Raw genomic sequence first — 24,818 nt, forward strand, 5'->3', positions numbered from 1 at the left:
CTACTGTGTTAGCATTGTTTGTTACAATGTTCTGTATCCGAAACAAATAATGAGATTGAAGATTGATCTCATTGTATACATCTGATATCTCGGAGACAAAATGTCATAACAAAAATCAGTGTTGGCTATAATTTCTGTAGAATATCTGTAGAGATTAATCTTAACAAGTAATGTAAACTGCACTGTTAACACAGCAGAACACAGTGTTGACTTATAAAAACGTTTAATATACTTTATAGGATACTAGCAGAAATACCCGGCGTTGCCCGGGTTAAAGAAAATAATGAAATCTAAAAACGCCGTCTAGACTACGCATCATCTTTATATATAGAGATGTATATACACACACGCACCCAAACACACGTATATATATGTATATCAATATAAATATATGAAAGTCAATGAAGTTTCGTAAAAGAACGTGATCATGTACATACTTTCTTGCTGTTGTGATTATAACGCCTCATTGTAAACTATGTTCCTTGTTTTCCCTTGTGGAGCATATACAAATAGGTTTTTTGTTGCTGCCCACTCTTGAGCAGCCAACATACAGTTGTCCATGTGAGAAGCAGGGCTCTTCCAAGAGAAGACCAGCTACAGACAGTGTTTGACCCTGATATTTGTTTATGGACATGGCAAAAGTCACACGAAGGGGGAATTGTAGTCTTCTGAATGTAAAAGGAATGTCTGCTCCTGATGGAGTAAGAGGAATTCTTGGAATAAAGACGTCATCCCCTTTTGCACATCCAGAAAGAATGGTAGCCTCGATAACGTGTGACATCATTTTCTAAATAATGCTCATCTGTTATGTTCGGGTTAAAATTTCATCAACATCAAAAATATATGAATTTTCATGGGAGTTATGGCCGTTATGCAAAGAATATAATTTCCAAATTTCATAAAGATCCATTCAGTACTTTTGACGTAGTTTTGGATAAGAAAACAAATGACTAATGTGTGTGTTTGTGTGCATGTGTATGTGTGTGTGATGGGTGTATATATATGTATAGATATCTGTATACATGTATATATGTATATATGTGTACATATTACATGTACATCTATATATATATACATCTACACATATGTATACATATACATGTATGTATAGATCTATATATATATATATATACATATACGTGTACATGTATATGTATACATATACATCTCTCTCTCTCTCTCTCTCTCTTTCTCTCTTTCTCTCTCTGAAAGTATCTGTCATTACAGTATCGAAATGGTGTACATATACATGTATATGTATACATATACATCTCTCTCTCTCTCTTTCTGTCTCTCTCTTTCTCTCTTTCTCTCTCTGTAAAAGTATCTGTCACTACAGTATCGAAATGTGATTGTTTCAGTTAGTGGAATAGTTTCATTTTTAAAGTGAAAGTATTTGACATGAGTGTTTTTGTTTCACTTTTGACACGTAATACTTAAATAGTGGAGGAGATATTATGTTGCCGTGTGCTCGAACTCTGCAAGAAGTTAATAATTTTTTTTGACTAAAACACAACTGGAACCCTAAGTAAGGCATGTGTAAAATTTGAATGAAATTGGTTGCGTAGTTCTCGAGTTTTAGGGATTCACACAGACAGACAGACAGACACACATTCTCATTTTTATATATGTAGAAGATTATGGTTGCATAACAAAATATCGCATACCTACAAGTTGTTATGCCTACCCACCTTCCACCACCACCACCAACATTTTAATTTGTACATGAACTGTTTCACCTGACAACTCATACACTCCTCCTGTGCTGTGTGTGGAAGTACATATTTTGTTTATTCCCTTATACCTTCATTCAGGCACTGTGATGAGTGTTGTATACTGTTAAAGGTACCTCATATATAAATATTTAGACATATAATATTTAAATCGTCCTATGTAGCCATCCTATCCTCTCTTCCAGGTCAACCTATATTCCCTATTCTTATACCCTCCTCATCCTTTGTTGGCTCTTGCTCTGGATAGTGTATGGAATGGGGAAAACTGTGATTCATTGTAATTCACTGAATAAAATATGTACTAAAGCTCTATGCTAGCTGGCAAGCGTTTATGCAGATCTTCTTTTCAGGTGATGACAAAAGTTCCACAACTACTTTCCAACTATCACTCCCAAGCACAATGAAAGGAAGGAATGGGGAGATTATTGAAATGTTGGAGTGGCACCACATTGATTTGCATGGGGTGCAAGAAGTAAAATGGAGGGGAGCCTCAGCTAGATTCCTCACATGTAACAGACAGAGATTCAAATTCTTCTGGGTAGGCAGGAGAGATGGAGTGGATGGTGTAGGCATACTGTGAGCAGAAAAGTAGGTAGATAAGGCAATTGAAGTAGTCAGAACATGTGATAGGGTAATTAAGATGAGACTTATAGATAAATTAACAGTTACACTTATCTCTGCCTATGCTCCTCAGTCTGGACTGGCTGATGAGCAGAAGGACCGACTCTATGAGGTCCTTTTGCAGACTACCTCAACAACAAATGACAGAGACCTTGTTATTGTGGCTGGTGACTTCAACGGACATGTTGAACAGATTCCCCATGGATTTCAGTGAGTGCATGGCTTTGGACCTAAAAATGAGGAGGGAACAAACTACATTTCTACATCTCTTCTTTTCCTCACATTTCCTCCTTTACGCACTATACTTACCTCTCACTCTCCAATCCTGTCCTCATGGCCCTGTTTCTCTGTATCATTGCTATCCAGTAGCCCCTCCCCACTCTATATACCCAAGTTTTCACCACTTACTGCAATCCCCTTCCTCACTTTCTACTCACGCTTCTTTGGCAATTGACCTTCAAACCTCAGGGGTATGCCCTGGCACTTGCCACCATCTCTCTCTCTCTTCTCTTATTCAACCATCCCATTTATATTCTGATCCCCATCCCTTGTGAGTATGCCCAGCACTTTGCCATTATCCCTATCCTGCTGTCTCCTACTCTCTTTCTCTTTCTCCTGCTCTTCCTTCATATCTCTTTTACAGCAGCTCACCTGTTTCTATCCTCATTCCTGATCTCTCTCTCTCCCTCTCTGGCCAGGTAACTTATATACAGTGGTGTAACGTTATTGGATGTACACATTTTACATATTAAACACATTTCTGGAAGCTAGAACGTCATCATCATCATTGTTTAACGCCCGCCTTCTATGCTGGCATGGGTGGGACAGTTTGACAGGAGCTGGCCTGGCAGAAGCCTGCATTAGACCTCTATGTCTGTTTTGGCAGGGTTTTTATGCTGGATACCCTTCCTAACACCAACCACCCAACAGAGTGGACTGAGTGCTTTTTATGTGGCACAAGCAGAGGCGAGGTCAGTTTTCGCAAGGTTTTTACAGTTAGACACCTGTTTCTGTCTCTCTGTCTCACTATAACCTTTCATCATCTGACACAAGATCACCTCTTCCAATTCCCCCTCCGCTCTCAAAACATTTTTGTTTTGCAAGTTACTTGATGACCCAGTCAGTGCAGGTGTCACTTGAAAAGTATTCAGTCCACACTGTAAAGTGGTTGTCATTTGGAAGGACATCCAACTGTAAAAACCTTGCGAAAACTGACCTCGCCTCTGCTTGTGCCACATAAAAAGCACTCAGTCCACTCTGTTGGGTGGTTGGTGTTAGGAAGGGTATCCAGCATAAAAACCCTGCCAAAACAGACATAGAGGTCTAATGCAGGCTTCTGCCAGGCCAGCTCCTGTCAAACTGTCCCACCCATGCCAGCATAGAAGGCGGGCGTTAAACAATGATGATGATGACGTTCTAGCTTCCAGAAATGTGTTTAATATGTAAAATGTGTACATTCAATAACGTTACACCACTGTATATAAGTCCATGGATGATTAATGGGTTGGATGGGTGCTGATGAAGGGGCAAAAACCCCGAAATATGGCATATATGCCCATTATACTATTTTTATCTTCAATTTCATTGTTTGTTTACATCTGACATCTCAGATACGAAACATTGTAACAAAAATCAGTGCTGGCTATAATTTCTATAGAATATAACCTTAACAAGTAATATATGTATATGAACACACATGCGTATGCATGCACGCACACGCATGCATGCGTGCGCACACACACACAGAGCCCTGCTCAATATGTGGGGAAGGAATTTCATTCTGCGTATCCAGTGCAAGCTATGGACACACAAGAGTTGCAGTGGAATAGTAGGAAAGTTAATATAGAAAATAGTGTTTGTTTGTTGAAGATATACAGGAACCATAAAGATACATGGAAAACTGATTTCCTCAAATGTTCTGAAGGCTCTCTAGAAATAGTAGATAATTTTTGCTACCTGGATGACCTAATTAGCAGTGGAGAAGGATGTATCAAAAGTGTAATTGCTAGAATAAGAACAGGATGGAGAAAGTCCAGAAAGCTCTTATCTCCATTGGCAACCAAACATCTTTCAAGTGAAAGGAAGTGTGTATGATGCATGTGTAAGAACTGCACTGTTACATAGTAGTGGGATGTAAGCCCTAAATGCAGAGGACATGCAAAGACTAGAGAGGAACACAGCTAGTATGCTCATCTGGATGTGCAATGTTAGTGGGCATGTGCAACAGCATTCTAGTATATTGAGAGGCAAGGTAGGCATAAGAGGAATTAGTTGGAGTGTGCAAAAGAGAACACTGCACTGGTTAGGTCATGTGATGGCAGATGGATGAGAACATTTGCATAAAGATGTGCCAATCACTTAAAGTGGATAGAAGTTGTGGAAAAGGGAGACCCAGAAAAACATGGGACACTGTGCTGACGGTCAATCTCAAAATGCTGAACCTTATGAAGGAGATGACAAAGGACTGAGATATATGGTACATTGCTGTACTCAAGAAGACCTACCTGCCACAACAGAATTGATAACCTAAAACAACCTTGATAATGCTTGTCCATGAGGGATTCCATCCCATCAACCTTCTGCCCTCATCCGCATTTCATCCCTAACACCCATCATTTCCTCTATCACCTGAGAGCAGAATAGGTACACTACATTCACACACTTCTTTCTCAGCTACCCTTACTCCCCACCACCACCAACCACCTTCTCTCACTTACTGTCTCCAACACTCACCTCCTCTCTGCACCTTCTCTCCCTCCCCTGTGCTGCTTTCTATCATCAACTCTTCAGTTGCCTACCATCATCCTCAATGCCCACCCCCAACTTTCTCCTATATTTCTCTTCATCATTTGCTACAGTCACCTAATCCTGCCCACTAATCCAGACCAGGCTTCTATATCACCTCACCTATTCTCAGTACCCTCAATGTTCCTGAAGGGCATGTCCCGACACATCCCTGCCATCATCTCTGTCAATTCCACTCTCTTTATCTTACTCTCCAACCCACTTTCTTGTGTTTTCCAATTGGGATATCCATATATCTACTCTACAGCAAGGCACCTATATCAGTCTCCTTTATACCTTAAATCTCTCAATTGGCACAAATCCACACCTGCTCAATATTACTTCTTGTCCCTAGTTGAGAGGCTCCTGTTTTGCAAGGTACTTGGTTTTCCTGTCAGTGCTGGAAGCTCTGATGCTGGTTCAACATAAACTGCACTGGTGATAGTGCCACATAAAAAGCATTATTGATAGTACCATGTAAAAAACACTAGTGCTGGTGCCACACAAAAAGCACTGGTGTTGGTGCCACATATGAAACAGAGGTAATGGTGTTACATAAAAGCTACTCAAATGTAAAATGGTTGGCATTGGGAAAGGCATCCAATTGTAGAAACCATGCCAAAGCAGACTGGAACCTGGTGTGCTTCCTGGTCTTACCAGCTCCTATCAAACCAACCCATGCCAGCATAGAAAATGAATGCTAAACAATGATAATAATACATGTACCACACTGATGAAACTCCATCCTCTTTCTTTCTTTTCTAGTTATTCTTTGGTAGTTGTTTTGCTTTGGCTCTGATGAACATATCATATTGAAGGTAGTTCCCTATATTTCAGTCAAACCATAAATACAGCCAATTGCATATCTGAAACAGCTGTAAGCTTATAATAAATAAATAAATGTATATAACCCATTATATCTGTCTATTTCATATATATATATATATATATATATACTCTTTTACTTGTTTCAGTCATTTGATTGTGGCTATACTGGAGCACTGCCTTCAGTTGAACAACCGCTCCCCATATATATATATATATATATATATATATATATATATATATATATGCCTACACTCTCTGAGTGGTTGGCATTAGGAAGGGCATCCAGCTGTAGAAACTCTGCCAAATTAGATTGGAGCCTGGTGTTGCCATCCGGTTTCACCAGTCCTCAGTCAAATCGTCCAACACATGCTAGCATGGAAAGCGGACGTTAAACGATGATGATGATGATGATGATGATGATGATGATATATATATATATATATATATATATATACATACCTTTGAAATTTCATTCTTTGGTAGGCAAAAACTTCTTAAACAAAGATGGTTAACTTAAACATTAAATTTACTTTCAAGAACTTCCAAGAAAATTGTTAGCTGTAAAAGAACTTACTTCATGAAATGATTTATTTCTAGCTTATTTTCTTGGACTACACCTTATCTTTCTACAGATTGCATTCTATTCATCATTTTTCTTAATTTTTTTAATTATGCTTAATTTTAATTTTTTGTTTACTTCATACCATCTCATATCACTCTTTTTACCCATCTTACCATATATTTTTGCAATTGGTATTATGTGTCATTATTTCATATGCAGGTATGTCTACATATATACATACATGCACATGTTTCTATGTGCACATATGTGTATGTTTGTGCATATACATATCTATGAATGTGTATTTGTATGTGTAGTACTCTCTTGTTTATCTTAGTCCTTTAGGGATTAACTGAGGAATTCAAGACTGACTGTCCCTGGGAGCTCCTCTACACTTGTTCTTATAACTGAATCACTCACTACCAGACCTAGAGAAGAAATTTCAGGTATGAAAACAAGGCCTGGAATCTAAGGGCCTTAGAGCTAATTTACCAAAATCCAAAGTCCTAGTAAGTAGGAAAATAGACAAATCACAAGTCCCTTCAGTGAGATGGCTCTGCTTGATATGTAAGAAGGCTGTTGGTAGAAACTCCATACATTGTACCCAGTGCAAGCTTTGGACACATAAGAGGTGTAGTGATATCACAGCAAGGTTAGTGGAGAATATAGTCTTTATGTGTGGTAAATGTACAGATACAATGAGCACTAAAAATGTGCAGACAATACACTCCCTCAAATGCTTGGGAGTGGGGGGGGGGGTCATTAGAAGTAGTAGATAGCTTCTGTTACCTAGGAGACCAAGTTAGCAGTGGTGGAGGGACTTCTGAAAGTGTGGTTGCTAGAATAAGAACAGGCTGAGCAAAGTTCAGAGAGCTTCTACCTTTGAGAGAAAGGCAGATTGTATGATGCCTGTGTATCTACAGCTATGTTACATGGCAGTGAAACATGGGCTTCGACTATGGAGGACTTGTGAAAGCTTGAAAGAAATGAAGCTAGCATGCTCCACTGGATGGATAATGTTAGTGTGCATGCACAACAGAGTGTAATGAGTTAAGAGGAAAACTGGATATAACAGGCATCAGATGTTGTGTGCAAGAGAGAAGACAGCGCTGGTTTTGTCATGTGATGTGTATGGATGAGGACAATTGCATAAAGAAGTGCTGAGCTCTAATTGTGGCGGGTACCTGGAGAAGGGGTAGACCTAAGAAGATATGTAATGAAATGGCGAGAAAGGATCATCAGATACTGAGCCTCACTGAAGAAATAACAAGGGACCAGGAGATGTAGCAATTTGTTGTACTTGATAAAACATGTCAAGGTAAGTAAAATTGCTGTCTTCCATACATACAGGGTCGTCCTTTCAGGTGCTAGTGCCACATAAAAAGCACCCATGCCAGTGCTGCATAAACGTACCCATGCTGGTGCTACGTGAACACACTTGTGTCAGTGGCATGTAATAAACACCCAGCACACTTTGTTAAGTGGTTGACATTTGAAAGGCCATCCAGCCATAGAAACTATGCTACAACACAATTGGAGTCTGGACAGCTCCCTGCTATTCAGCTCCATGTCAAATCGTCCAACCCATGCCAGCATGAAAAGCAGATGTTAAGCAATGATGATGATGATACATGCTTACTTGCTTGTGACAACCTATCAAGGGTGATAACAGTGTAATCTAAGACATTAATCCTCCTCTTCCTCCAGTACATTGTTTCTCATATGAGTGGACATGGCTGACAAGACCAATATGAAATAGATCTTGTGACACTGAGGGCATTGAAAGTGACAGGAAATTGATGACAATGTCTTCTCTTTTCATGCAGTCTCCAGCATTCAGTTTCAAAGTGCTCTACTCCAGTATCACACACATACCTCCATGCCTTCCGATTAACAGTTAGGATCTCTAACTGTTTGTGGGGGATACGGCATAAAATGAGAGACTGCTTGAGGTAATGATGAAAACAGTTTTGAACATCCATGAGCCCTCCTTCTAGTCTCAGTCTTGCTGAAGAGGACTGTCTTTGGGAGCCAGTTACCTGACATCTGAATCACATGGCCAACCCAACAGAGAAGATAGTGAAGGTTGCAAGACTCAATGCTGTAGATCCCAACTCTCAGGAGGATTTTGATATGAGGCACCTTGTCCTTCCATGTGAAACCAGGAATATTTTGGAGCGATCTGATATGGAACACTTCTAGTTGTCTGATCTGCAGCTGATAAAGGGTCTAGCACTCAGACCCATACAGGAGGATGAATACACAAACAGCTCAATAGATGGACATTTTTGTACTTGCTCTAAGGTGCCTTGCCTGCATGGAGCTGAATTGAACTATCTTAAATAATGTGTGTGTGTCTGTGCATGCATGTGTGTAAGGGGATGAATTTCCTGTTATATATTATGCAAGATCTGAAACATACATATTAAATGCTTAAATATATTAGTGGTGTCAAGGCCATATACTACCACCTCCAACATCTCTTAACCACACCCCAACATCTGGTTCACTTCCTTCCATTCTTTCCACCAAAACCATGACCTTCTTAACTCTCTACTCCTTGTCTTTTTCCTCATGTTTTATATGCGCATATACAGATTCAACCATCCCTTTTCTTTTCAGTGCTACTTTCCTTTTTTCCCTTCCCCACTACCTCACTTCACACGCGCGCGTATGTGTGTGTGTATTCGGTGCAAATGGTTTTTTATACAGCACCGTTTTTACAATCCTGTAAATGATATTAATGGTATATTTATATAAGCTTAAAACTTATGGCGATCACCATGCGATGACTAAAGAAAATAGTCTAATAAAGGGGCATATAAGCCCTTGACAGAAAAGAAAAGGGTTTGTTATCTACGTGGATATATATATCTTTCTATCCTTTAACTATTGCTCCCAACTCTCTAAATATTTATCTCCCTTCCTTCTTTCCTTTCTATATATATTCATCCTCTTAAGTTTGCAGCCAACTTCTACTACTCTAATCATATATATTGAACTACTTTCATCAACTGGGTTATATTTTGAAATATTTTAACCGAAGAAGGTCCTGTGTAATGGATGCATTTCCTTTTATATTACACGAACCTGAAATGTACATACTGTCTACTACCATATCCCTCCACACAACAAGGGAATAATCACCAGCTATTTTACAATTCAGTGGCAAGACCTGGAGAAAGGAATCATGAATCTTCTTATAACAGCTACTAATAAAGTAGTCAAAGGACTAACAATGGAATTAGATAACCGATAAGGGATACTATAGATGATCTTACAGTGACAACTACAACCCAAGTGGAGGTAGAAAGAGTGTTGATTTCACTTGAATACATGACAACGAAGGCTAGATTGAAGTTTAAGCCCAAGAAATCTAGGAGTGCAGTAATCAGGAAAAGCAAGTTAACAAACACAATCAAACTGCAAGTGCAAGGAAGGCTATTCCATCAATAGAGAAAATTTTGATCAAATGCCTTGGGAAGTGGTTTGACAATTCATTCTGATGGAAGCAATGTCACCAATACTGAGAAATAGAGGAATGGCTGAAGGGGATTGAAAGATCAGGGCCTCCAGGAAAATACAAGGCATGGCTCTACCAACACAGATTGCTCCCTGCCTCATGTGGTTATGAGATGTATGAGTTCCAATGACAAGAATAGAAAGAGTAGAGAGGAGGATAAACAACAGAGGGTGAATTGTAAACAGGTACCTCCAAAGGTGACTGAATACCCCTCCAAGCTTCACTTTGATAGGCCTATACATAAGATCTGAACAGCTCCAACTTCCTCTGCCATTTGTGGTGAAGAAATTCAAGGTCACAAAGTGTAGGACTCCTAGAATGAGTGTGTCAGACTGGCCCTACCACAGTTGCAAAGGATGAAGCTGTGTGACATCATTGGAATGATATGTAGTGGAAGGCAGGGTCTTGGTTCTTCCTATTTCCAACAATGGAAGAAAGCAGATATCAAAGGAAAGAGGGTCATGATCAGGCAGAAGCTCAGCACCAGGAGGAAGAAAGATGGGCAAGGGCTGTGGAACCGGTATCTCAAGGAGTCTTGACTAAATGGAACCCCTAGGTCTAGGTTCTACAACAAGGCAGCTGACCTGAAATTTGTCAGTTATGGCCTGGAAAACAATGATGAATAGGAGGGGATGGAGAACCAAGCTCTGGTGAACACCCACCTGTATTCTAAATTCATCATTATTCAGGGTTCTCAACTTACAGTACTCCTCTACATGGCTTGTATGGTTTTCACAAGTAATTCATCTATCTATAGCTTTCTCAGAGACCACCAGGTCACTAGGTCACCAAATGCCAAGTATAATGGTTTTACTTCTAACTAAATACTTCTCCTGCAGTTGTCTTACTAAAAAGATGACTTCAGTAGTACATCACCCTGGCACATCTCATCTAGTTTTATTCTGTTTCAAATTTATTGTGCTATAACGTTCTACAGGAAAATTTTAAAAATCTATTTACCACAAACAAGTGTGCATTATTGTACATTATTATAAATAATAATTAATCAGCATGGCGCTGCTGGAGTGAAAAATAAGACTATGGAGAATTCACTGAAAAGCAATTTAATATTAGTTACCAATACTACAAGTAATAAGAAAGAAATAAGCCTCTCTACTAATAGCACGAGGCCTGAAATTTTGTGAGGTGGAGTCAATTAATTACACTGACCCCAGTTCTCAACTGGTACTTATTTTATCAACCTTGGAAGGATGAAAGACAAAGTCAACCTCAACAGAATTTGAACTCAGAATATAAAGTTGCAATTAATGGCTTCAACTTTTGGCACATGACCAGCAGTTTATGAGAGGAGGATGAAGTCAATTACAGTAATCCCAGTATTTAACTGGTACTTATTTTATTGACCCAAAAAGGATGAAAAGCAAAGTCAACTCCAGCAGAATGTGAACTCTTCTGTAAAGATGGATGAAATGCCACTGAGCATTTTGCCTGGCATGCTAATGATTCTGATAGCTCACCTCTAGCAATAAGAAAGTAATGATAATAATAATAGTTAATAAGGTATTACAGTTTTCAATGAAGTTGAGGGGACTGAAGAGGAAAAAGTAAGTGACTGAGTTGCAAGATTACATATTATCAACAAGAGAAACTCAGACGTTAACTTAGCTGAGAAGTGCACAATCAATGTGTCTGTCTGACTCATCAGCAAGGATTTATTTAAGATGGACACACATGTATATATGTACACATACGTATATATAAATATAAAACATCATCATCCACTTTTCCATGTTCAGATGGGTTGGATGAAATTTGATGAGACAGATTTTCTGCAGTCAGATGCTATTCCTGTTGACAACCCTTGCCTGTTTCCAAGCAAGGTAATTTTCCCTTGGCCAGACATGTTTTCACAGAAGATTGGAAACAAAAGACACTACAAATATGACAGTGATTCTTATTTACAATTGTCAGGCAATATCCAGACAAGGTAATACTAACACAAACCCACACACATATATATGTGTGTAGCCTAGCAGTTGGGGTGTTGCACTCATAATTGCTAGATCATGGGTTAAATTCCTGGACTGAGCAGCATCTTGTATTCTTGAACAAAACACTTAATTTCATGTTGCATTGCAATCATTTAATCATCTGTGTGATTGTTCAGTAAAAAATTGCGGAACACTCATCTATCATCAAACTACAGGAGTGTCCATAATATATATATATATACACATACATACACACAATGGGCTTCTTTTAGCTTTTGTCAGCCAAATCCACTTGCAAGGTTTTGGCTGGCATGGGCTAAGGTACAAGACATTTGCCCAAGGTACCACACAATGGGACTGAGCCCCAGACCATATGACAGGGAAGGAAGATTCTTAACCACACAATCCTGCCTGTACCTTTCTGTGTGTATTTTTGGTGCATCACATGATAGCTAATGATATATATATATGTACATTAAAATGGTAATAGAAAATCAGTTTGCAGAAATAAAAAAACATCCAGAATAATATAATAATGATTCTTACCTGGTTTTATGAGCATGAAGAAGGCAATACCAGTGATGGAGCCAAGCAGATTACTTAAAATAACAACTATTAAAGCAGATATTCCAAGTTTTCCATTTGATTTCACATCAAGTGTAGCAGAACCTTAACAAAAAAGGTGAAACATAAGTAGATATCAGCATTTTTTGATGGAAGTAGTGAAGTGGTAGAATTGATTGAAGTCCACAATAATCTAGCTTCATTACTATATATTTTTAGGTTCTAATCACAACAGAGTCAACTATCCTTCTCATTACTTATGGGTTAATAATGTACATAGCTTTCATGTCTCTTGGACAATTTCATTTAGGGGTAAAGTGAAGTCAGTTAATTGAATTAAGTCCAGTGCAGTGATGATACTTATTTATGGGTCAATACATTTTGGACATTGTTTTGGTGCCACAACTGGGTGGTGAATGTTTTGATGCTATGAACATTTTTATGTGATACACTGTATGTTATTCTGCATATCTTTAAATCCCAAAGTTGAAATTATTGAACTATTCAACTACTGAAAAACTAAACCAAATTTAGCTGTTTGTCTAGGTTACAGATGGTACCAGTGTTCCTACCAACAGGTAGCATCCAAGCTGCATTTGCTACAGCAGCACTTCTACAAGTCTACCATTCTGTTATATTTTTATTACTCTCTTTTTACTCTTTTACTCTTTTACTTGTTTCAGTCATTTGACTGCGGCCATGCTGGAGTACTGCCTTTAGTCGAGCAAATTGACCCCAGGACTTATTCTTTGTAAGTCTAGTACTTATTCTATCAGTCCCTTTTGCCGAACCGCTATGTTATGGGGACGTAAACACACCAGCATTGGTTGTCAAGCGATGTTGTGAGGACAAACACAGACACACAAACATATACACACACATACATATATACATACATAAAGAGAATAAAAAGAATGAATGGGAGAAAGAGAGCCTGCCGTATGTCGACCCAATAGAGGGACCAGCTATCCGAGTTGATAGTACCAGGGTAGATAAAGCAATTAAGAGTATGAAGACCGGGAAAGCCCCCGGCCCATCAGGAATCACTGCAGAGATGCTCAAAATATCTGGCAGTGTTGGCTATAGCCTAGTCACCCGTATTACGAACCAGGTGATACACGAAGGAGTCATACCCAATGACTGGTGTAGCAGCATCATAGTCAACTGCTACAAAGGTAAAGGTGACGCTTTAGATACAAATAATTACAGAGGCATCAAGCTGTTAGATCAGGTTATGAAAGTTACAGAGAGGGTCATAGCCTAACTAATTAGGGAGCGAATAAATTTAGATGAGATGCAGTTTGGGTTCGTGCCAGGTAAAAGCACTACTGATGCCTTATTTCTAGTGAGACAGTTGCAGGAGAAATACCTAGCTAAGGATAAACCTCTGTACCTGGCTTTCGTTGACATGGAGAAAGCCGTTGACAGGGTCCCCCGATCCCTTATCTGGTGGTCAATGAGGAAACTTGGGATAGAAGAATGGTTAGTGAGAGCTGTGCGAGCCATGTACAGAGATGCTGCCAGTAAGGTGAGGGTTGGAAATGAGTACAGCAATGAATTCCGGGTAGAGGTAGGGGTCCACCAAGGTTCCGTCCTCAGCCCCCTCTTATTTATCATAGTCCTCCAGGCAATCACAGAGGAGTTCAAGACAGGTTGCCCCTGGGAGCTCCTCTATGCTGATGACCTTGCCCTAATTGCGGAGTCACTATCAGAACTAGAGAAGTTTCAGGTGTGGAAGCAAGGTCTAGAATTGAAGGGCCTTAGAGTCAACCTAGCTAAAACCAAAATCCTAATAAGTAGGAAGGTAGATAAAACACAAACCCCTTCAGGTAGATGGCCCTGCTCAGTATGTAGAAAAGGAGTAGGTAGTAACTCTATAAGATGTACCCGGTGCAAGCTATGGACACATAAGAGGTGCAGCAACATCAAAGGCAGGTTAACTAGCAAGTTAGTTTTTGTTTGTGGCAGATGTTCAGGTGCAATAAAGACTGTAAACAAACAGGAAACAACTTCTATCTCATTCCAGGGTGAAAAACTAGAGGTAGTCGATAGCTTCCGCTATCTGGGTGACCAAGTTAGTAGTCGGGGTGGGTGCGCTGAAAGTGTAGCTGCTAGAATAAGAATAGCCTGGGCAAAGTTTAGAGAGCTCTTACCCCTGCTGGTGACAAAGGGACTCTCACTCAAAGTAAAAGGCAGACTGTATGACGCATGCGTATGAACAGCCATGCTACATGGCAGTGAAACATGGGCTGTAACTGCTGAGGACATACGTAAGCTCGCAAGGAATGAAGCCAGTATGCTCCGTTGGATGTGTAATGTCAATGTGAATACCCGTCAGAGTGTAAGTATCTTGAGAGAAAAGCTGAACATTAGAAGCATCAGTTGTGGTGTGCAAGAGAGACGATTGCGCTGGTATGGACATGTGGTGAGAATGGATGAGGATAGCTGCGTGAAAAAGTGCCACACCCTAACAGTTGAGGGAACCCGTGGAAGAGGTAGGCCCAGGAAGACCTGGGCTGAGGTGGTGAGGCAAGACCTTCGTACATTGGGCCTCACCGAGGCGATGACTACTGACCGAGACCTTTGGAAATGTGCTGTGCGTGAGAAGACCCGGCAAGCCAAGTAAGATCGTTGCCAGTGCCCCTGGACTGGTTCTTGTGCGGGTGGCACATGAGATGCACCATTTTGAGCGTGGCCGTTGCCAGTACCGCCTGACTGGCTCCCGTAGGATTTTCGAGCGAGATCGTTGCCAGTTCCCCTGGACTGGCTTGTGCGGGTGGCACATAAAAGACACCATTTCGAGCGTGGCCGTTTTCGTGCGGGTGACACGTAAAAGCACCCACTACACTCTCTGAGTGGTTGGCGTTAGGAAGGGCATCCAGCTGTAGAAACTCTGCCAAATTAGACTGGAGCCTGGTGTTGCCATCCGGTTTCACCAGTCCTCAGTCAAATCGTCCAACCCATGCTAGCATGGAAAGCGGACGTTAAACGATGATGATGATGATGATGATGATATACGACGGTCTTCTTTCAGTTTCCGTCTACCAAATCCACTCACAATTCTTTGGTCGGCCCAAGGCTATAGTAGAAGACACTTGCCCAAGGTGCCACACAGTGGGACTGAACCCGGAACCATGTGATTGGGAAGCAAGCTACTTACCACACAGCCACTCCTACGCCTATATTTTATATATTTTTAACTAAATGCCCTTCTTTTATTCACATATGATGGCTAGGTAGACAAAAATATACATATAACAGATTCCTCTATGTGTTTGATTAAAGCAAGCAAATCAGATAGTGAGTTTAAATGTTGGCATTTGGGAAGGAAAAAATTATGAAGTCAATAGCCCTTCATTGATTACAATGTGAACTTGACATGCAATGGAAATTAATAGATGGTCATAATGCATCCTAGCTGGACATGACCCAACAATCACTGTTCTACATAAAATTATAGAGATCATGAAAACATGAAGCTATTCTTAATTGTGAAAACATGGATAGTGGTTAGTACTTGAGGAAGTTTACCCGTAAATACCAAACAGGAGACTATATAAACTTTTAAATTAAGTTAGGTTTTTGATATATATGAATTTAAAATTATTACTTTGTATTTCTTTACAGTTGTAACAATGAGTAATAATGAATTAATCAAATGTGGTATTTCTAAAACATGTTACAGGAGTTGACATCAAAATATGTTTTCTATTGATAAAATGGTTGTCAAATAGCTGGCACCAAAATGGCAGCAACTAATTCCATACCACTACTTTTTTAAGCCCAGAAGAGATGAGGGGTAAAGTCAACTAAAGAGGTAAAAATAAATGCCACAAATTCTGCCAACACTGACAATAGGTCAGTCAGTTGGTTGGTCAGTCAGTCATTCAGTTAGCCAGTTAGACAGACAGACAGAGATATATATAGATACATACATGGCATCTCTTATTGTGTACAAAATAACTTAAAATAAAATAGAGACATTTTAAATAATTTTTCAATGAATATTTAATTGTAAGTTTTGTAAGGAGAAATTTAAAGAATCCATTCTTTAAATTTCATTATATTTTACCCATTTTGTAATTAACTTTTAAAATAATTTTTTCCATTTTCAAAAGTAGCAGTTTTGTGCCACATATATGTGCATCTATGTATGATACATACATAAAAACATACATACATGCAGGGCTAGAGAAAGGAGGGGAGTGTCTGGACAGGAATAGTATATTTAAGCATGAGAGTATACATATAAGCAGGTGTATGTGTACATGTGTATGTATATATATATATATTGGAAAGTTTGGAGGTGATGTACAGAAATTATATAGAAAAAAATTAAGGTACTCAGAAAACTGGATGTTTGTACATTTACAGATTTTTATTAATATCACATGTGACATTAATAAAAATCTGTAAATGTACAAACATCCAGATTTCTGAGTACCTTAATTTATATATTATATATATATATATATATATATATATATATATATATATATATATATATATATACATCATCATCATCGTTTAACGTCCATTTTCCATAGTGGCACGGGTTGGATGGTTTGACAGGAGCTGGCCAGACTCCAATTGTCTGTTTTGGCATAGTTTCTATAGCTGGATGCCCTTCCTATGAATGTGTATTTGTATGTGTAGTACTCTCTTGTTTATCTTAGTCCTTTAGGGCTTAACTGAGGAATTCAAGACTGACTGTCCCTGGGAGCTCCTCTACACTTGTTCTTATAACTGAATCACTCACTACCAGACCTAGAGAAGAAATTTCAGGTATGAAAACAAGGCCTGGAATCTAAGGGCCTTAGAGCTAATTTACCAAAATCCAAAGTCCTAGTAAGTAGGAAAATAGACAAATCACAAGTCCCTTCAGTGAGATGGCTCTGCTTGATATGTAAGAAAGCTGTTGGTAGAAACTCCATACATTGTACCCAGTGCCATGCTGGAGCACTGCCTTTAGTCGAGCAAATTGACCCCAGGACTTATTCTTTGTAAGTCTAGTACTTATTCTATCAGTCCCTTTTGCCGAACCGCTATGTTATGGGGACGTAAACACACCAGCATTGGTTGTCAAGCGATGTTGTGAGGACAAACACAGACACACAAACATATACACACACATACATATATACATACATATATACGATGGTCTTCTTTCAGTTTCCGTCTACCAAATCCACTCATGGACAATTTGATTAACTGCTACTTTTGAAAATGGAATGCCAGATATTTCAAGCATCTTAGCAGTGATACCTGGCACGAGTATATTTTATGTGACACTGGTACCTGCAAGACAAAGACTCTCTCAGCTGGGAGAGGGAGTTAGGGCTTGGCCATAAAGTATATGCTTGTATGTATGAATGGATGGCCATGATTTTACTTAGCTTGACATAACTTGACAAAGATTTCTCACCACTTTGTCCCATGTCTTCCTGGGTCTACTTCTTCCACAAGTAGAGATCAGCACTTCTTTACGCAGCTATCCTCATCCATATGCATCGGATGACCATACCAGCACAGTCTCCTCTCTTGTACACAACATCTGATGCCTGTTATACCCAGTGTTCCTCTTAAATCATTTACACTCTGTTGTGCATGCACACTGACATTACCCATCCAGCAGAGCATGCTGGCTTCATTTCTTTCAGGCCTTCGTAAGTCCTCCATAATTATAGCCTATGTTTCACTACCATGTAGCATAGTTGTATGTACACAGGCATCATACAATCTGCCTTTCAGAACTTTGCCCAGCCCATTCTTATTCTAGCAACTATGCTTTCAGACCTTCCTCCTCCACTCTAACTTGGTTGTTTAAGTAGCAGAAGTTATCTGCTACTTTTAGGGATCCCTCCGAGTACTTGAGGAAGCCTATTCTCTGTGCAGTTTTAGTGCATATTGTAGCCACACATTTGCTACGCACAAAGACTATTTTTTCTGTTAACCTTTTGTGATACCACTACACCTCTTATGTGTCCAAAGCTTACACTGGGTACAATGTTTGGAGTCTCTACCAACACCCTTCTTACATATCAAGCAGGGCCATCTTGCTGAAGGGACTTGTGATTTTCCGGTTTTCCTACTTACCAGAGCTTTGGTCTTTGCTAAATCAACTCAAAGGCCTTTTGATTCCAGATCTTGCTTCTACACCTGAAATTTTTTCTCTAGGTCAGCTATAAGAACAAGGTCATCAATGTAGAGGAGCTCCCAAGGATAACCAGTCTTGAATTCCTGTTATGGCATGGAGGACGATGATAAACAAGAGGGGGCTGAGAACTGTTTCTTGGTGAAGTCCTACTTGGACACTAAATTCATTGCTAAACTCATTGCCAACCAACACCTTACTGGCAGCATCCCTGTACATGACTTTCAATGTCTCACCAACTACTCATCTATCCCTAGCTTTCACATTGACCACCAGATAAGGGAACAGGGGACCCTGTCGAGGACTTTCTCCATATCAATAAAAACCAAGAGGTTTATTTTTGACTAAATACGTAGAGACTTGCCTTACCAGAAATATAGCATCAGTTGTGCTTCTCCAAAGCACGAAACCAAACTGCATCTCATCAAGACTAACTCTCTTTCTATAATTTTCATTACCTCGTCCAGTAGTTTGATATATCTATAATGAGTTCTGTGCAAGGCATCACCTTTACATTTGCAGCAGTAGGCTATGGTACTGCTACACTAGTCATTGGGTGTGACTCCCTCATGGACAATTTGATTAACTGTACGTATGACTAGGCCATATCTCACTCTGCCAGATATTTCAAGCATCTTAGCAGTGATACCTGATGGGCCAGGATCTTTCCCTGTCTTCATATCCTTAATTGCTTCATCTACCAAACTACTGTTGGTTCAGATAGCTGGTACTTCAGTTGGGCCTACATTAGGCAGACTTTCCATCTCCCTTGCATTCTCTACATTTAGTAGCTTTTCATAATGGCATTTCCAAGCCTCTTTCTTTGCAGAATCACTAGCTGCTAGTGAGCCATGATCCATGTGAACACACTTCTCTCCTGCAACATCACAATTTTCTCTCACACACTGTCTTGCAATATGAAACGCTTCAAACTTCTGGTCCTCACGTTGCAGAACATTGGCAAACTTCTTTTCTGCTTCTCCTCTGGCAAAATATACCTGTCTCCAAGCCTCCTTTCTATCTTATATAGTTCCCTGCTACCACCACACTTCCATTCCTTCCAGGTTTGTTTCTTTGCTCTAACAGCCTTGTCAACTACACTGTTCCACTACCTGTTGAGAAGGGACTTTGCACTAGCCACAAATTTGGTTAGTGAACCTCAACCTGTTGTCCAATAGGAACTTTCAAATGTTCTCCACAGTATATGTCACTATAATCTCTTCTTTTCCGTTAAATGCTTTAAGTAACATGTCTCTAAATCTCTAAGTATTCAGAGGACCTTTAAGCTTCTAGACCTTTTTTCCTACACTGGTTGTCTTCTTGACAGCCCTGAGTCTGAAGTCGCTAATGACTAACCTATGTTGAGGATTACACTCTTCATCTGGGAAAGTTTTAGCATTTATAAGCAACCATCTTCCTTTCTTTTTTTTTTTTTTGGTGAGAATGTAGTCAATATGGCTAGAGTACCCACCAGATATTCATAGATGAACAAGCGACTGGCAAGTTTCTTGGAAGTTAGTATTGCAGATCATAAGGCCATTTATGTCACAGAACTCCAGCAGCTTGGTTCCCTCCTCATTGCAGGAACTGACTCCATTGTCTCCATGCACACAAAGGAAGCCACCTGAACATTACCCAACATGTCCATTGAAGTCAACAGCCACAAAGAGGTTACGGTTACTTTTTGATAAGATAGTTTGCAAAAGAGTATCATAAAAGTAGTTTTTCTGTTCATCTGGTAGTCCCAATTGAGGGACATAGGCTGAAATAGTAGTTGCTGCTCCACTTTGCAAAACTAGTCTGAGCTTAATTATTCTATCACACACACTGACTACCTTGATTCCCTTATCAACCCATTTCTCGGCAAGAAGTATGCCCACACCACCAACCCCATCACTGTTCCCTACCCAGACGATTTTATTCTTGTGCTCTTTGCCTGTGAAGAACCCTTTCAGAACCTACCTACCACCTTACTTCTTAGATGCAACACACATCTATATGCTTCCATTCAAGCATCTCAACAATCTCACCAGACCTACCCTTCAATGTGCCCACATTGTGTGTGCCAATTCTAAGGGTGAGGAAGGGGTGGCCAGAGGAAACACAGGAATGGGGGATAGAAGTCTGCATCTGAAAAAAAGTTTGCATGGATGTTTCCCCAGACATGTCATAAAACTTCAAATACCTACATTTAATTCACTATCATTTATTTGTTTCACACTTGCCATGTTTACCAGAAAAGGTAGTGGTATAGACTATTGGATAGAAGTGGGAGAGGTGAAAGAGAGCATTCCAAATAGATTCCCAGTACAGAGAAGGTTCTAAGAGAAAGACTTCTGGTATGGATGGGGGTGCACTGCAAACAACCAAGCAGCATGGCTTCCCCAGCCAGATAAAATATTCAAACAAAATGAAAAGGCAAAAAAAAATCAGCACATTTTCACTAGGATTACTTAACTACTATTAAACACATAGCATGGAAATAACAAGGCTTTAGACATAATAGGAGCGAGATGAAATGATGTGAGGAAAGAAAAATGAAATTGCTTATCTGACCATGTTCAGATGGTAGTAATGACCTCATTCTGATTTTAAAACAACGAACAGGTAGCATGGCTGCCCTGTGCCAAAGATAGAATAAGGAGACCAAATATATATTCACACATATAGACACTGTAAAAGAGAGCAAGAGAGAAGGGAAATTGTAAACCAACTAGAAGTTATGTGACAGACACACAGACAGATTTTACAAAAATTATAGTACTGATTAAGTACAGAGAGTGTTTGTAGGAGATAGACCTTCTATGGTATATTGTGCAAAGAGAATGTTGTTAGAGTAGGGATGTTTTAACTAGTGGAATGTCTCCTTCCACAAAAACAAAAGAGCTAATATGCCAGATTTGTTAGAAGAAAACTGGGTCATGGCATATTAGTCTGATGGTAATAATCAACGAGTGACATGTACATTTAACACCCTTGTCTAACCTTTCAGAAATGATATCTTCTCAGCTCCTTTCTGTTATTATTTTGTATTCTCTCAGTATGATATTGACTACATTGATTTCTGTGGTGTCTGATCTGATACCATGATGATGTTTGTAAGCTAATACATCTGTTTCACATACCACTGTGAATGGGATGTCTCTCAACAGCACAGAAATAGCTTGAGAGCTAAAATATGCAGGAGCAATGAGAGAAAACATACATGTATAATTTGAAATGGTTCTAATAGGTAACATTTTAGTTTAGCATCAAACCAATGCCACTATGTATTAAAGTAATTTCTTCTGAAAACAGGACTGGAACAGCTTGTACTGCAAGTCTGTCTATGAAAGGATTTGAGTAGAGCCAAAAGGATCAGTTCTCCAATGAAGTCAATTTTATTACCTATATCTCTACACTTGGTACACAATATGGAAGTTATTGCAGAAAGAGCTGCAGATCTGCACTCCTGACTAGACATAAGTGACAACATCTTCATGAGCACTTTGGCCAAAGATTTAAAGCTTTTGCCCAGTAGAATTACAGGCCTGAAATTGTCAATAACAATTGATTATGTAACTGCCTTGTAGTAAATTATGCGGCTGGTCCAAAATATATCCCTTAACCCCTTTTTATACCAACCCATCTGAACGGCCTCTGGTTCTTAGAAAATACACTTGATTATAAAGTGTTCACATTTAAAATAAAACTTTCTATCGTAATATGTAAAATTCATTTTTGTAAATTATGCCTAATCACTGTCTTAAAAATAGAAAACGTATTCATTTTACTAAATTTCCCCCAAATTTTAATTACTTTCAATATCAATTAAAACACACAGTGTATTTCATGAGAAATATAATCACAAAATGGTTAACACCAATTACAAGTTGCTGGACCAAGTCAAAGAAACAATGAAATAGTGGAAGAATAACCACAGAAATAATATATTGATTTACATGTGAAATTTTATTGATCTTTACCTCATGTAATTAATGTAATATGAATATTCACAGTAGTTAAGCCTTAGATTTTATTAACCTAATGCGCCCTGACCTCCTTATTGTTGTTTCATCCTATGCCTGGGCTCCTGAGTTATTTGTGCCTGGTTCTTACAGGGATCAGAAACAAGGCAATCACAACATATAATACAGTTTCTACATTGTTGTAAGACTAAAAAGCATGCAAACACTTTATATATACTTACCAATGTTTTAATGCCAATATTCTATCTTGTTGTGCCAATCAGATCAACATGTGGAACCCTGCTTGATGCACAGGTGGTGTTTATACTCAGAACAGCAGACTGAAGACTTGACAGCTTTCACAGGATAGTCTTTATAACCCACATTGGCATTTTTCCTTTTAAATTTATTGTGCTTGTATGAGCAAACAACACACAGATGATTAGTGGAGCCCTCCTCAGATATCTCTGGATGGTGCAATCCAACATTTTGGAGATGAGCAAGCACTTCATGATCTCATGGCCAGCCACACTATTTCTGTAATCTCCTACCAAACCCAGCGATACTCATCCAGAAATTTTGGGGAAGTGTATTTCTTAGCATTTTCTGTATAGAGTGACAAGACAATCACATAGGCCTTGTATATAGCCCACATGATAAATTTCTCTACAAGCCTCCTTGATAGAGCCTGCAGGTTTTGTGTGGCCTCAGCATAATTTTTGTCTGCACCCCCAGGTATATATTGTAATCCTTGACAAGGATGAGCACCTGGACATTTTGTTGTGATCTATCTTTGTTTATGCAACTGACAGTAACTGTTTTGGTTGGGTCATGGCAATTAGAAATGAAATGAATAGGTCTGTGATCATTCCATACCATGCAGACAAAACTTCCTTGACAGAGGTAGTCAGATTCCCCATAGATTTTCAACTTCTTTTTGCACAGTTCTTTGGGATAGAGCTTCCTGACTGTCATGGCTGTACCATCTGTGAATGATTTCTCACATGTGAGCAGGAAGTTGATCAGTGTTACAGAGTTGTAGTATCTATCCATGTCAAGTGAGATTCACCTCTTTCACCAATCTCAAAACAACATTACCTGTAACACATAGCTCCTCTACTTCTCTATCAACCTTTCCTGTGTATATTTCTGCATTTATAATATATACTGTGTCCTCTTCACACAGAATGAGTGATTTTACTCCAAAGTTTATGGGTTTGTTTGTCTTTTATATACTGATGACCAACCTGTTTTGATCAGTATCATCCCTTCAGCTAGGCTAAGGTACTGCTTTGGGTTGTGATGCTCATGGAATTTATGCAGCAGCATGTTGAGTAGTGGCCTAACTTTATATATCTCGTCTGATTTGTCTATGGTTCATTTTCTAATTCTGTGATGGAAACTGTGTGTAACAAAAAACTTTTTACCATCTGATACTATGGTTTGATCACACTACTTTCCATTGCAAGATACAGGCCTGTAAAGGCTTTTGCTTCTTCAACAGTAAGAACTTAGAAATTTTTACAGTAACATTTACTGGGGATTGTTTCTCAATCCTGTGTGGCATGCAGATTGGTTTGGGTGTTTACTCAGAATTGATCATCCAGAAATATATTAACACACTCAAATTGGTTTAGAATCACCAGTTATGCTGTCTGGAATGTTTGGGGCCCACAATTTGAAGCATCAAATGGACCTATGTTGATAATGTCTGTGTTACCTTTGTTGGCATCCAATTCTGCAGTGCCAGGTTCCTTTTCTGCACCAATAGATTCATTATCTGAATCATTTTTTCTGTCACTGCCTTCATTTCCTACACTGTGCCTTTCATTGTCAGAAGCAGGTTCTAAGTCCCTATCTAGGTAATTTGCATAATTTTTGGTATCTAATTCACTGGTAATTCGCATCATTTTTGGTATCTAATTCTATCAAGCATTTGACTGGCAGTGTATAGCTTCTGGCTCTTGTGTTTTGATCCCAACAGCCCAATCTCATATTCACATACTAGAGCTCATTTCAGTGTGAAATTTCTCCCCATTTCTACAAGAACACATTGCCAAAACAATTGAACTGGGTGCAGACATATTGTCTTATATTCAGATGTAATAGACATTCTGACTGATTAATCAAAACAGGGTCAAAACATGCAT

General features: G+C 39.2%; 1 protein-coding gene across 9 annotated transcripts in view; it reads right to left on the minus strand.

The window, feature by feature from the left end:
* Positions 1-24,818, minus strand: part of LOC106875848 (excitatory amino acid transporter 3-like) — a 410,144-nt gene that overhangs the window by 310,940 nt on the left and 74,386 nt on the right. For 8 of the 9 annotated variants that reach the window (XM_089355173.1, XM_052969535.2, XM_052969533.2 and 5 more), the window contains exon 3: positions 12,550-12,672. The exons of the other annotated variant lie outside the window; for it this stretch is intronic. In XM_089355173.1, the coding sequence (XP_089211299.1) occupies positions 12,550-12,672 (123 nt within the window). The remainder of the gene's footprint in view (positions 1-12,549; positions 12,673-24,818) is intronic. 9 annotated transcript variants of the gene reach the window in all.

Source organism: Octopus bimaculoides, chromosome 7 (assembly GCF_046866305.1).
Source record: "Octopus bimaculoides isolate indiv1 chromosome 7, ASM4686630v1, whole genome shotgun sequence".
NCBI lineage: Eukaryota > Metazoa > Mollusca > Cephalopoda > Octopoda > Octopodidae > Octopus > Octopus bimaculoides.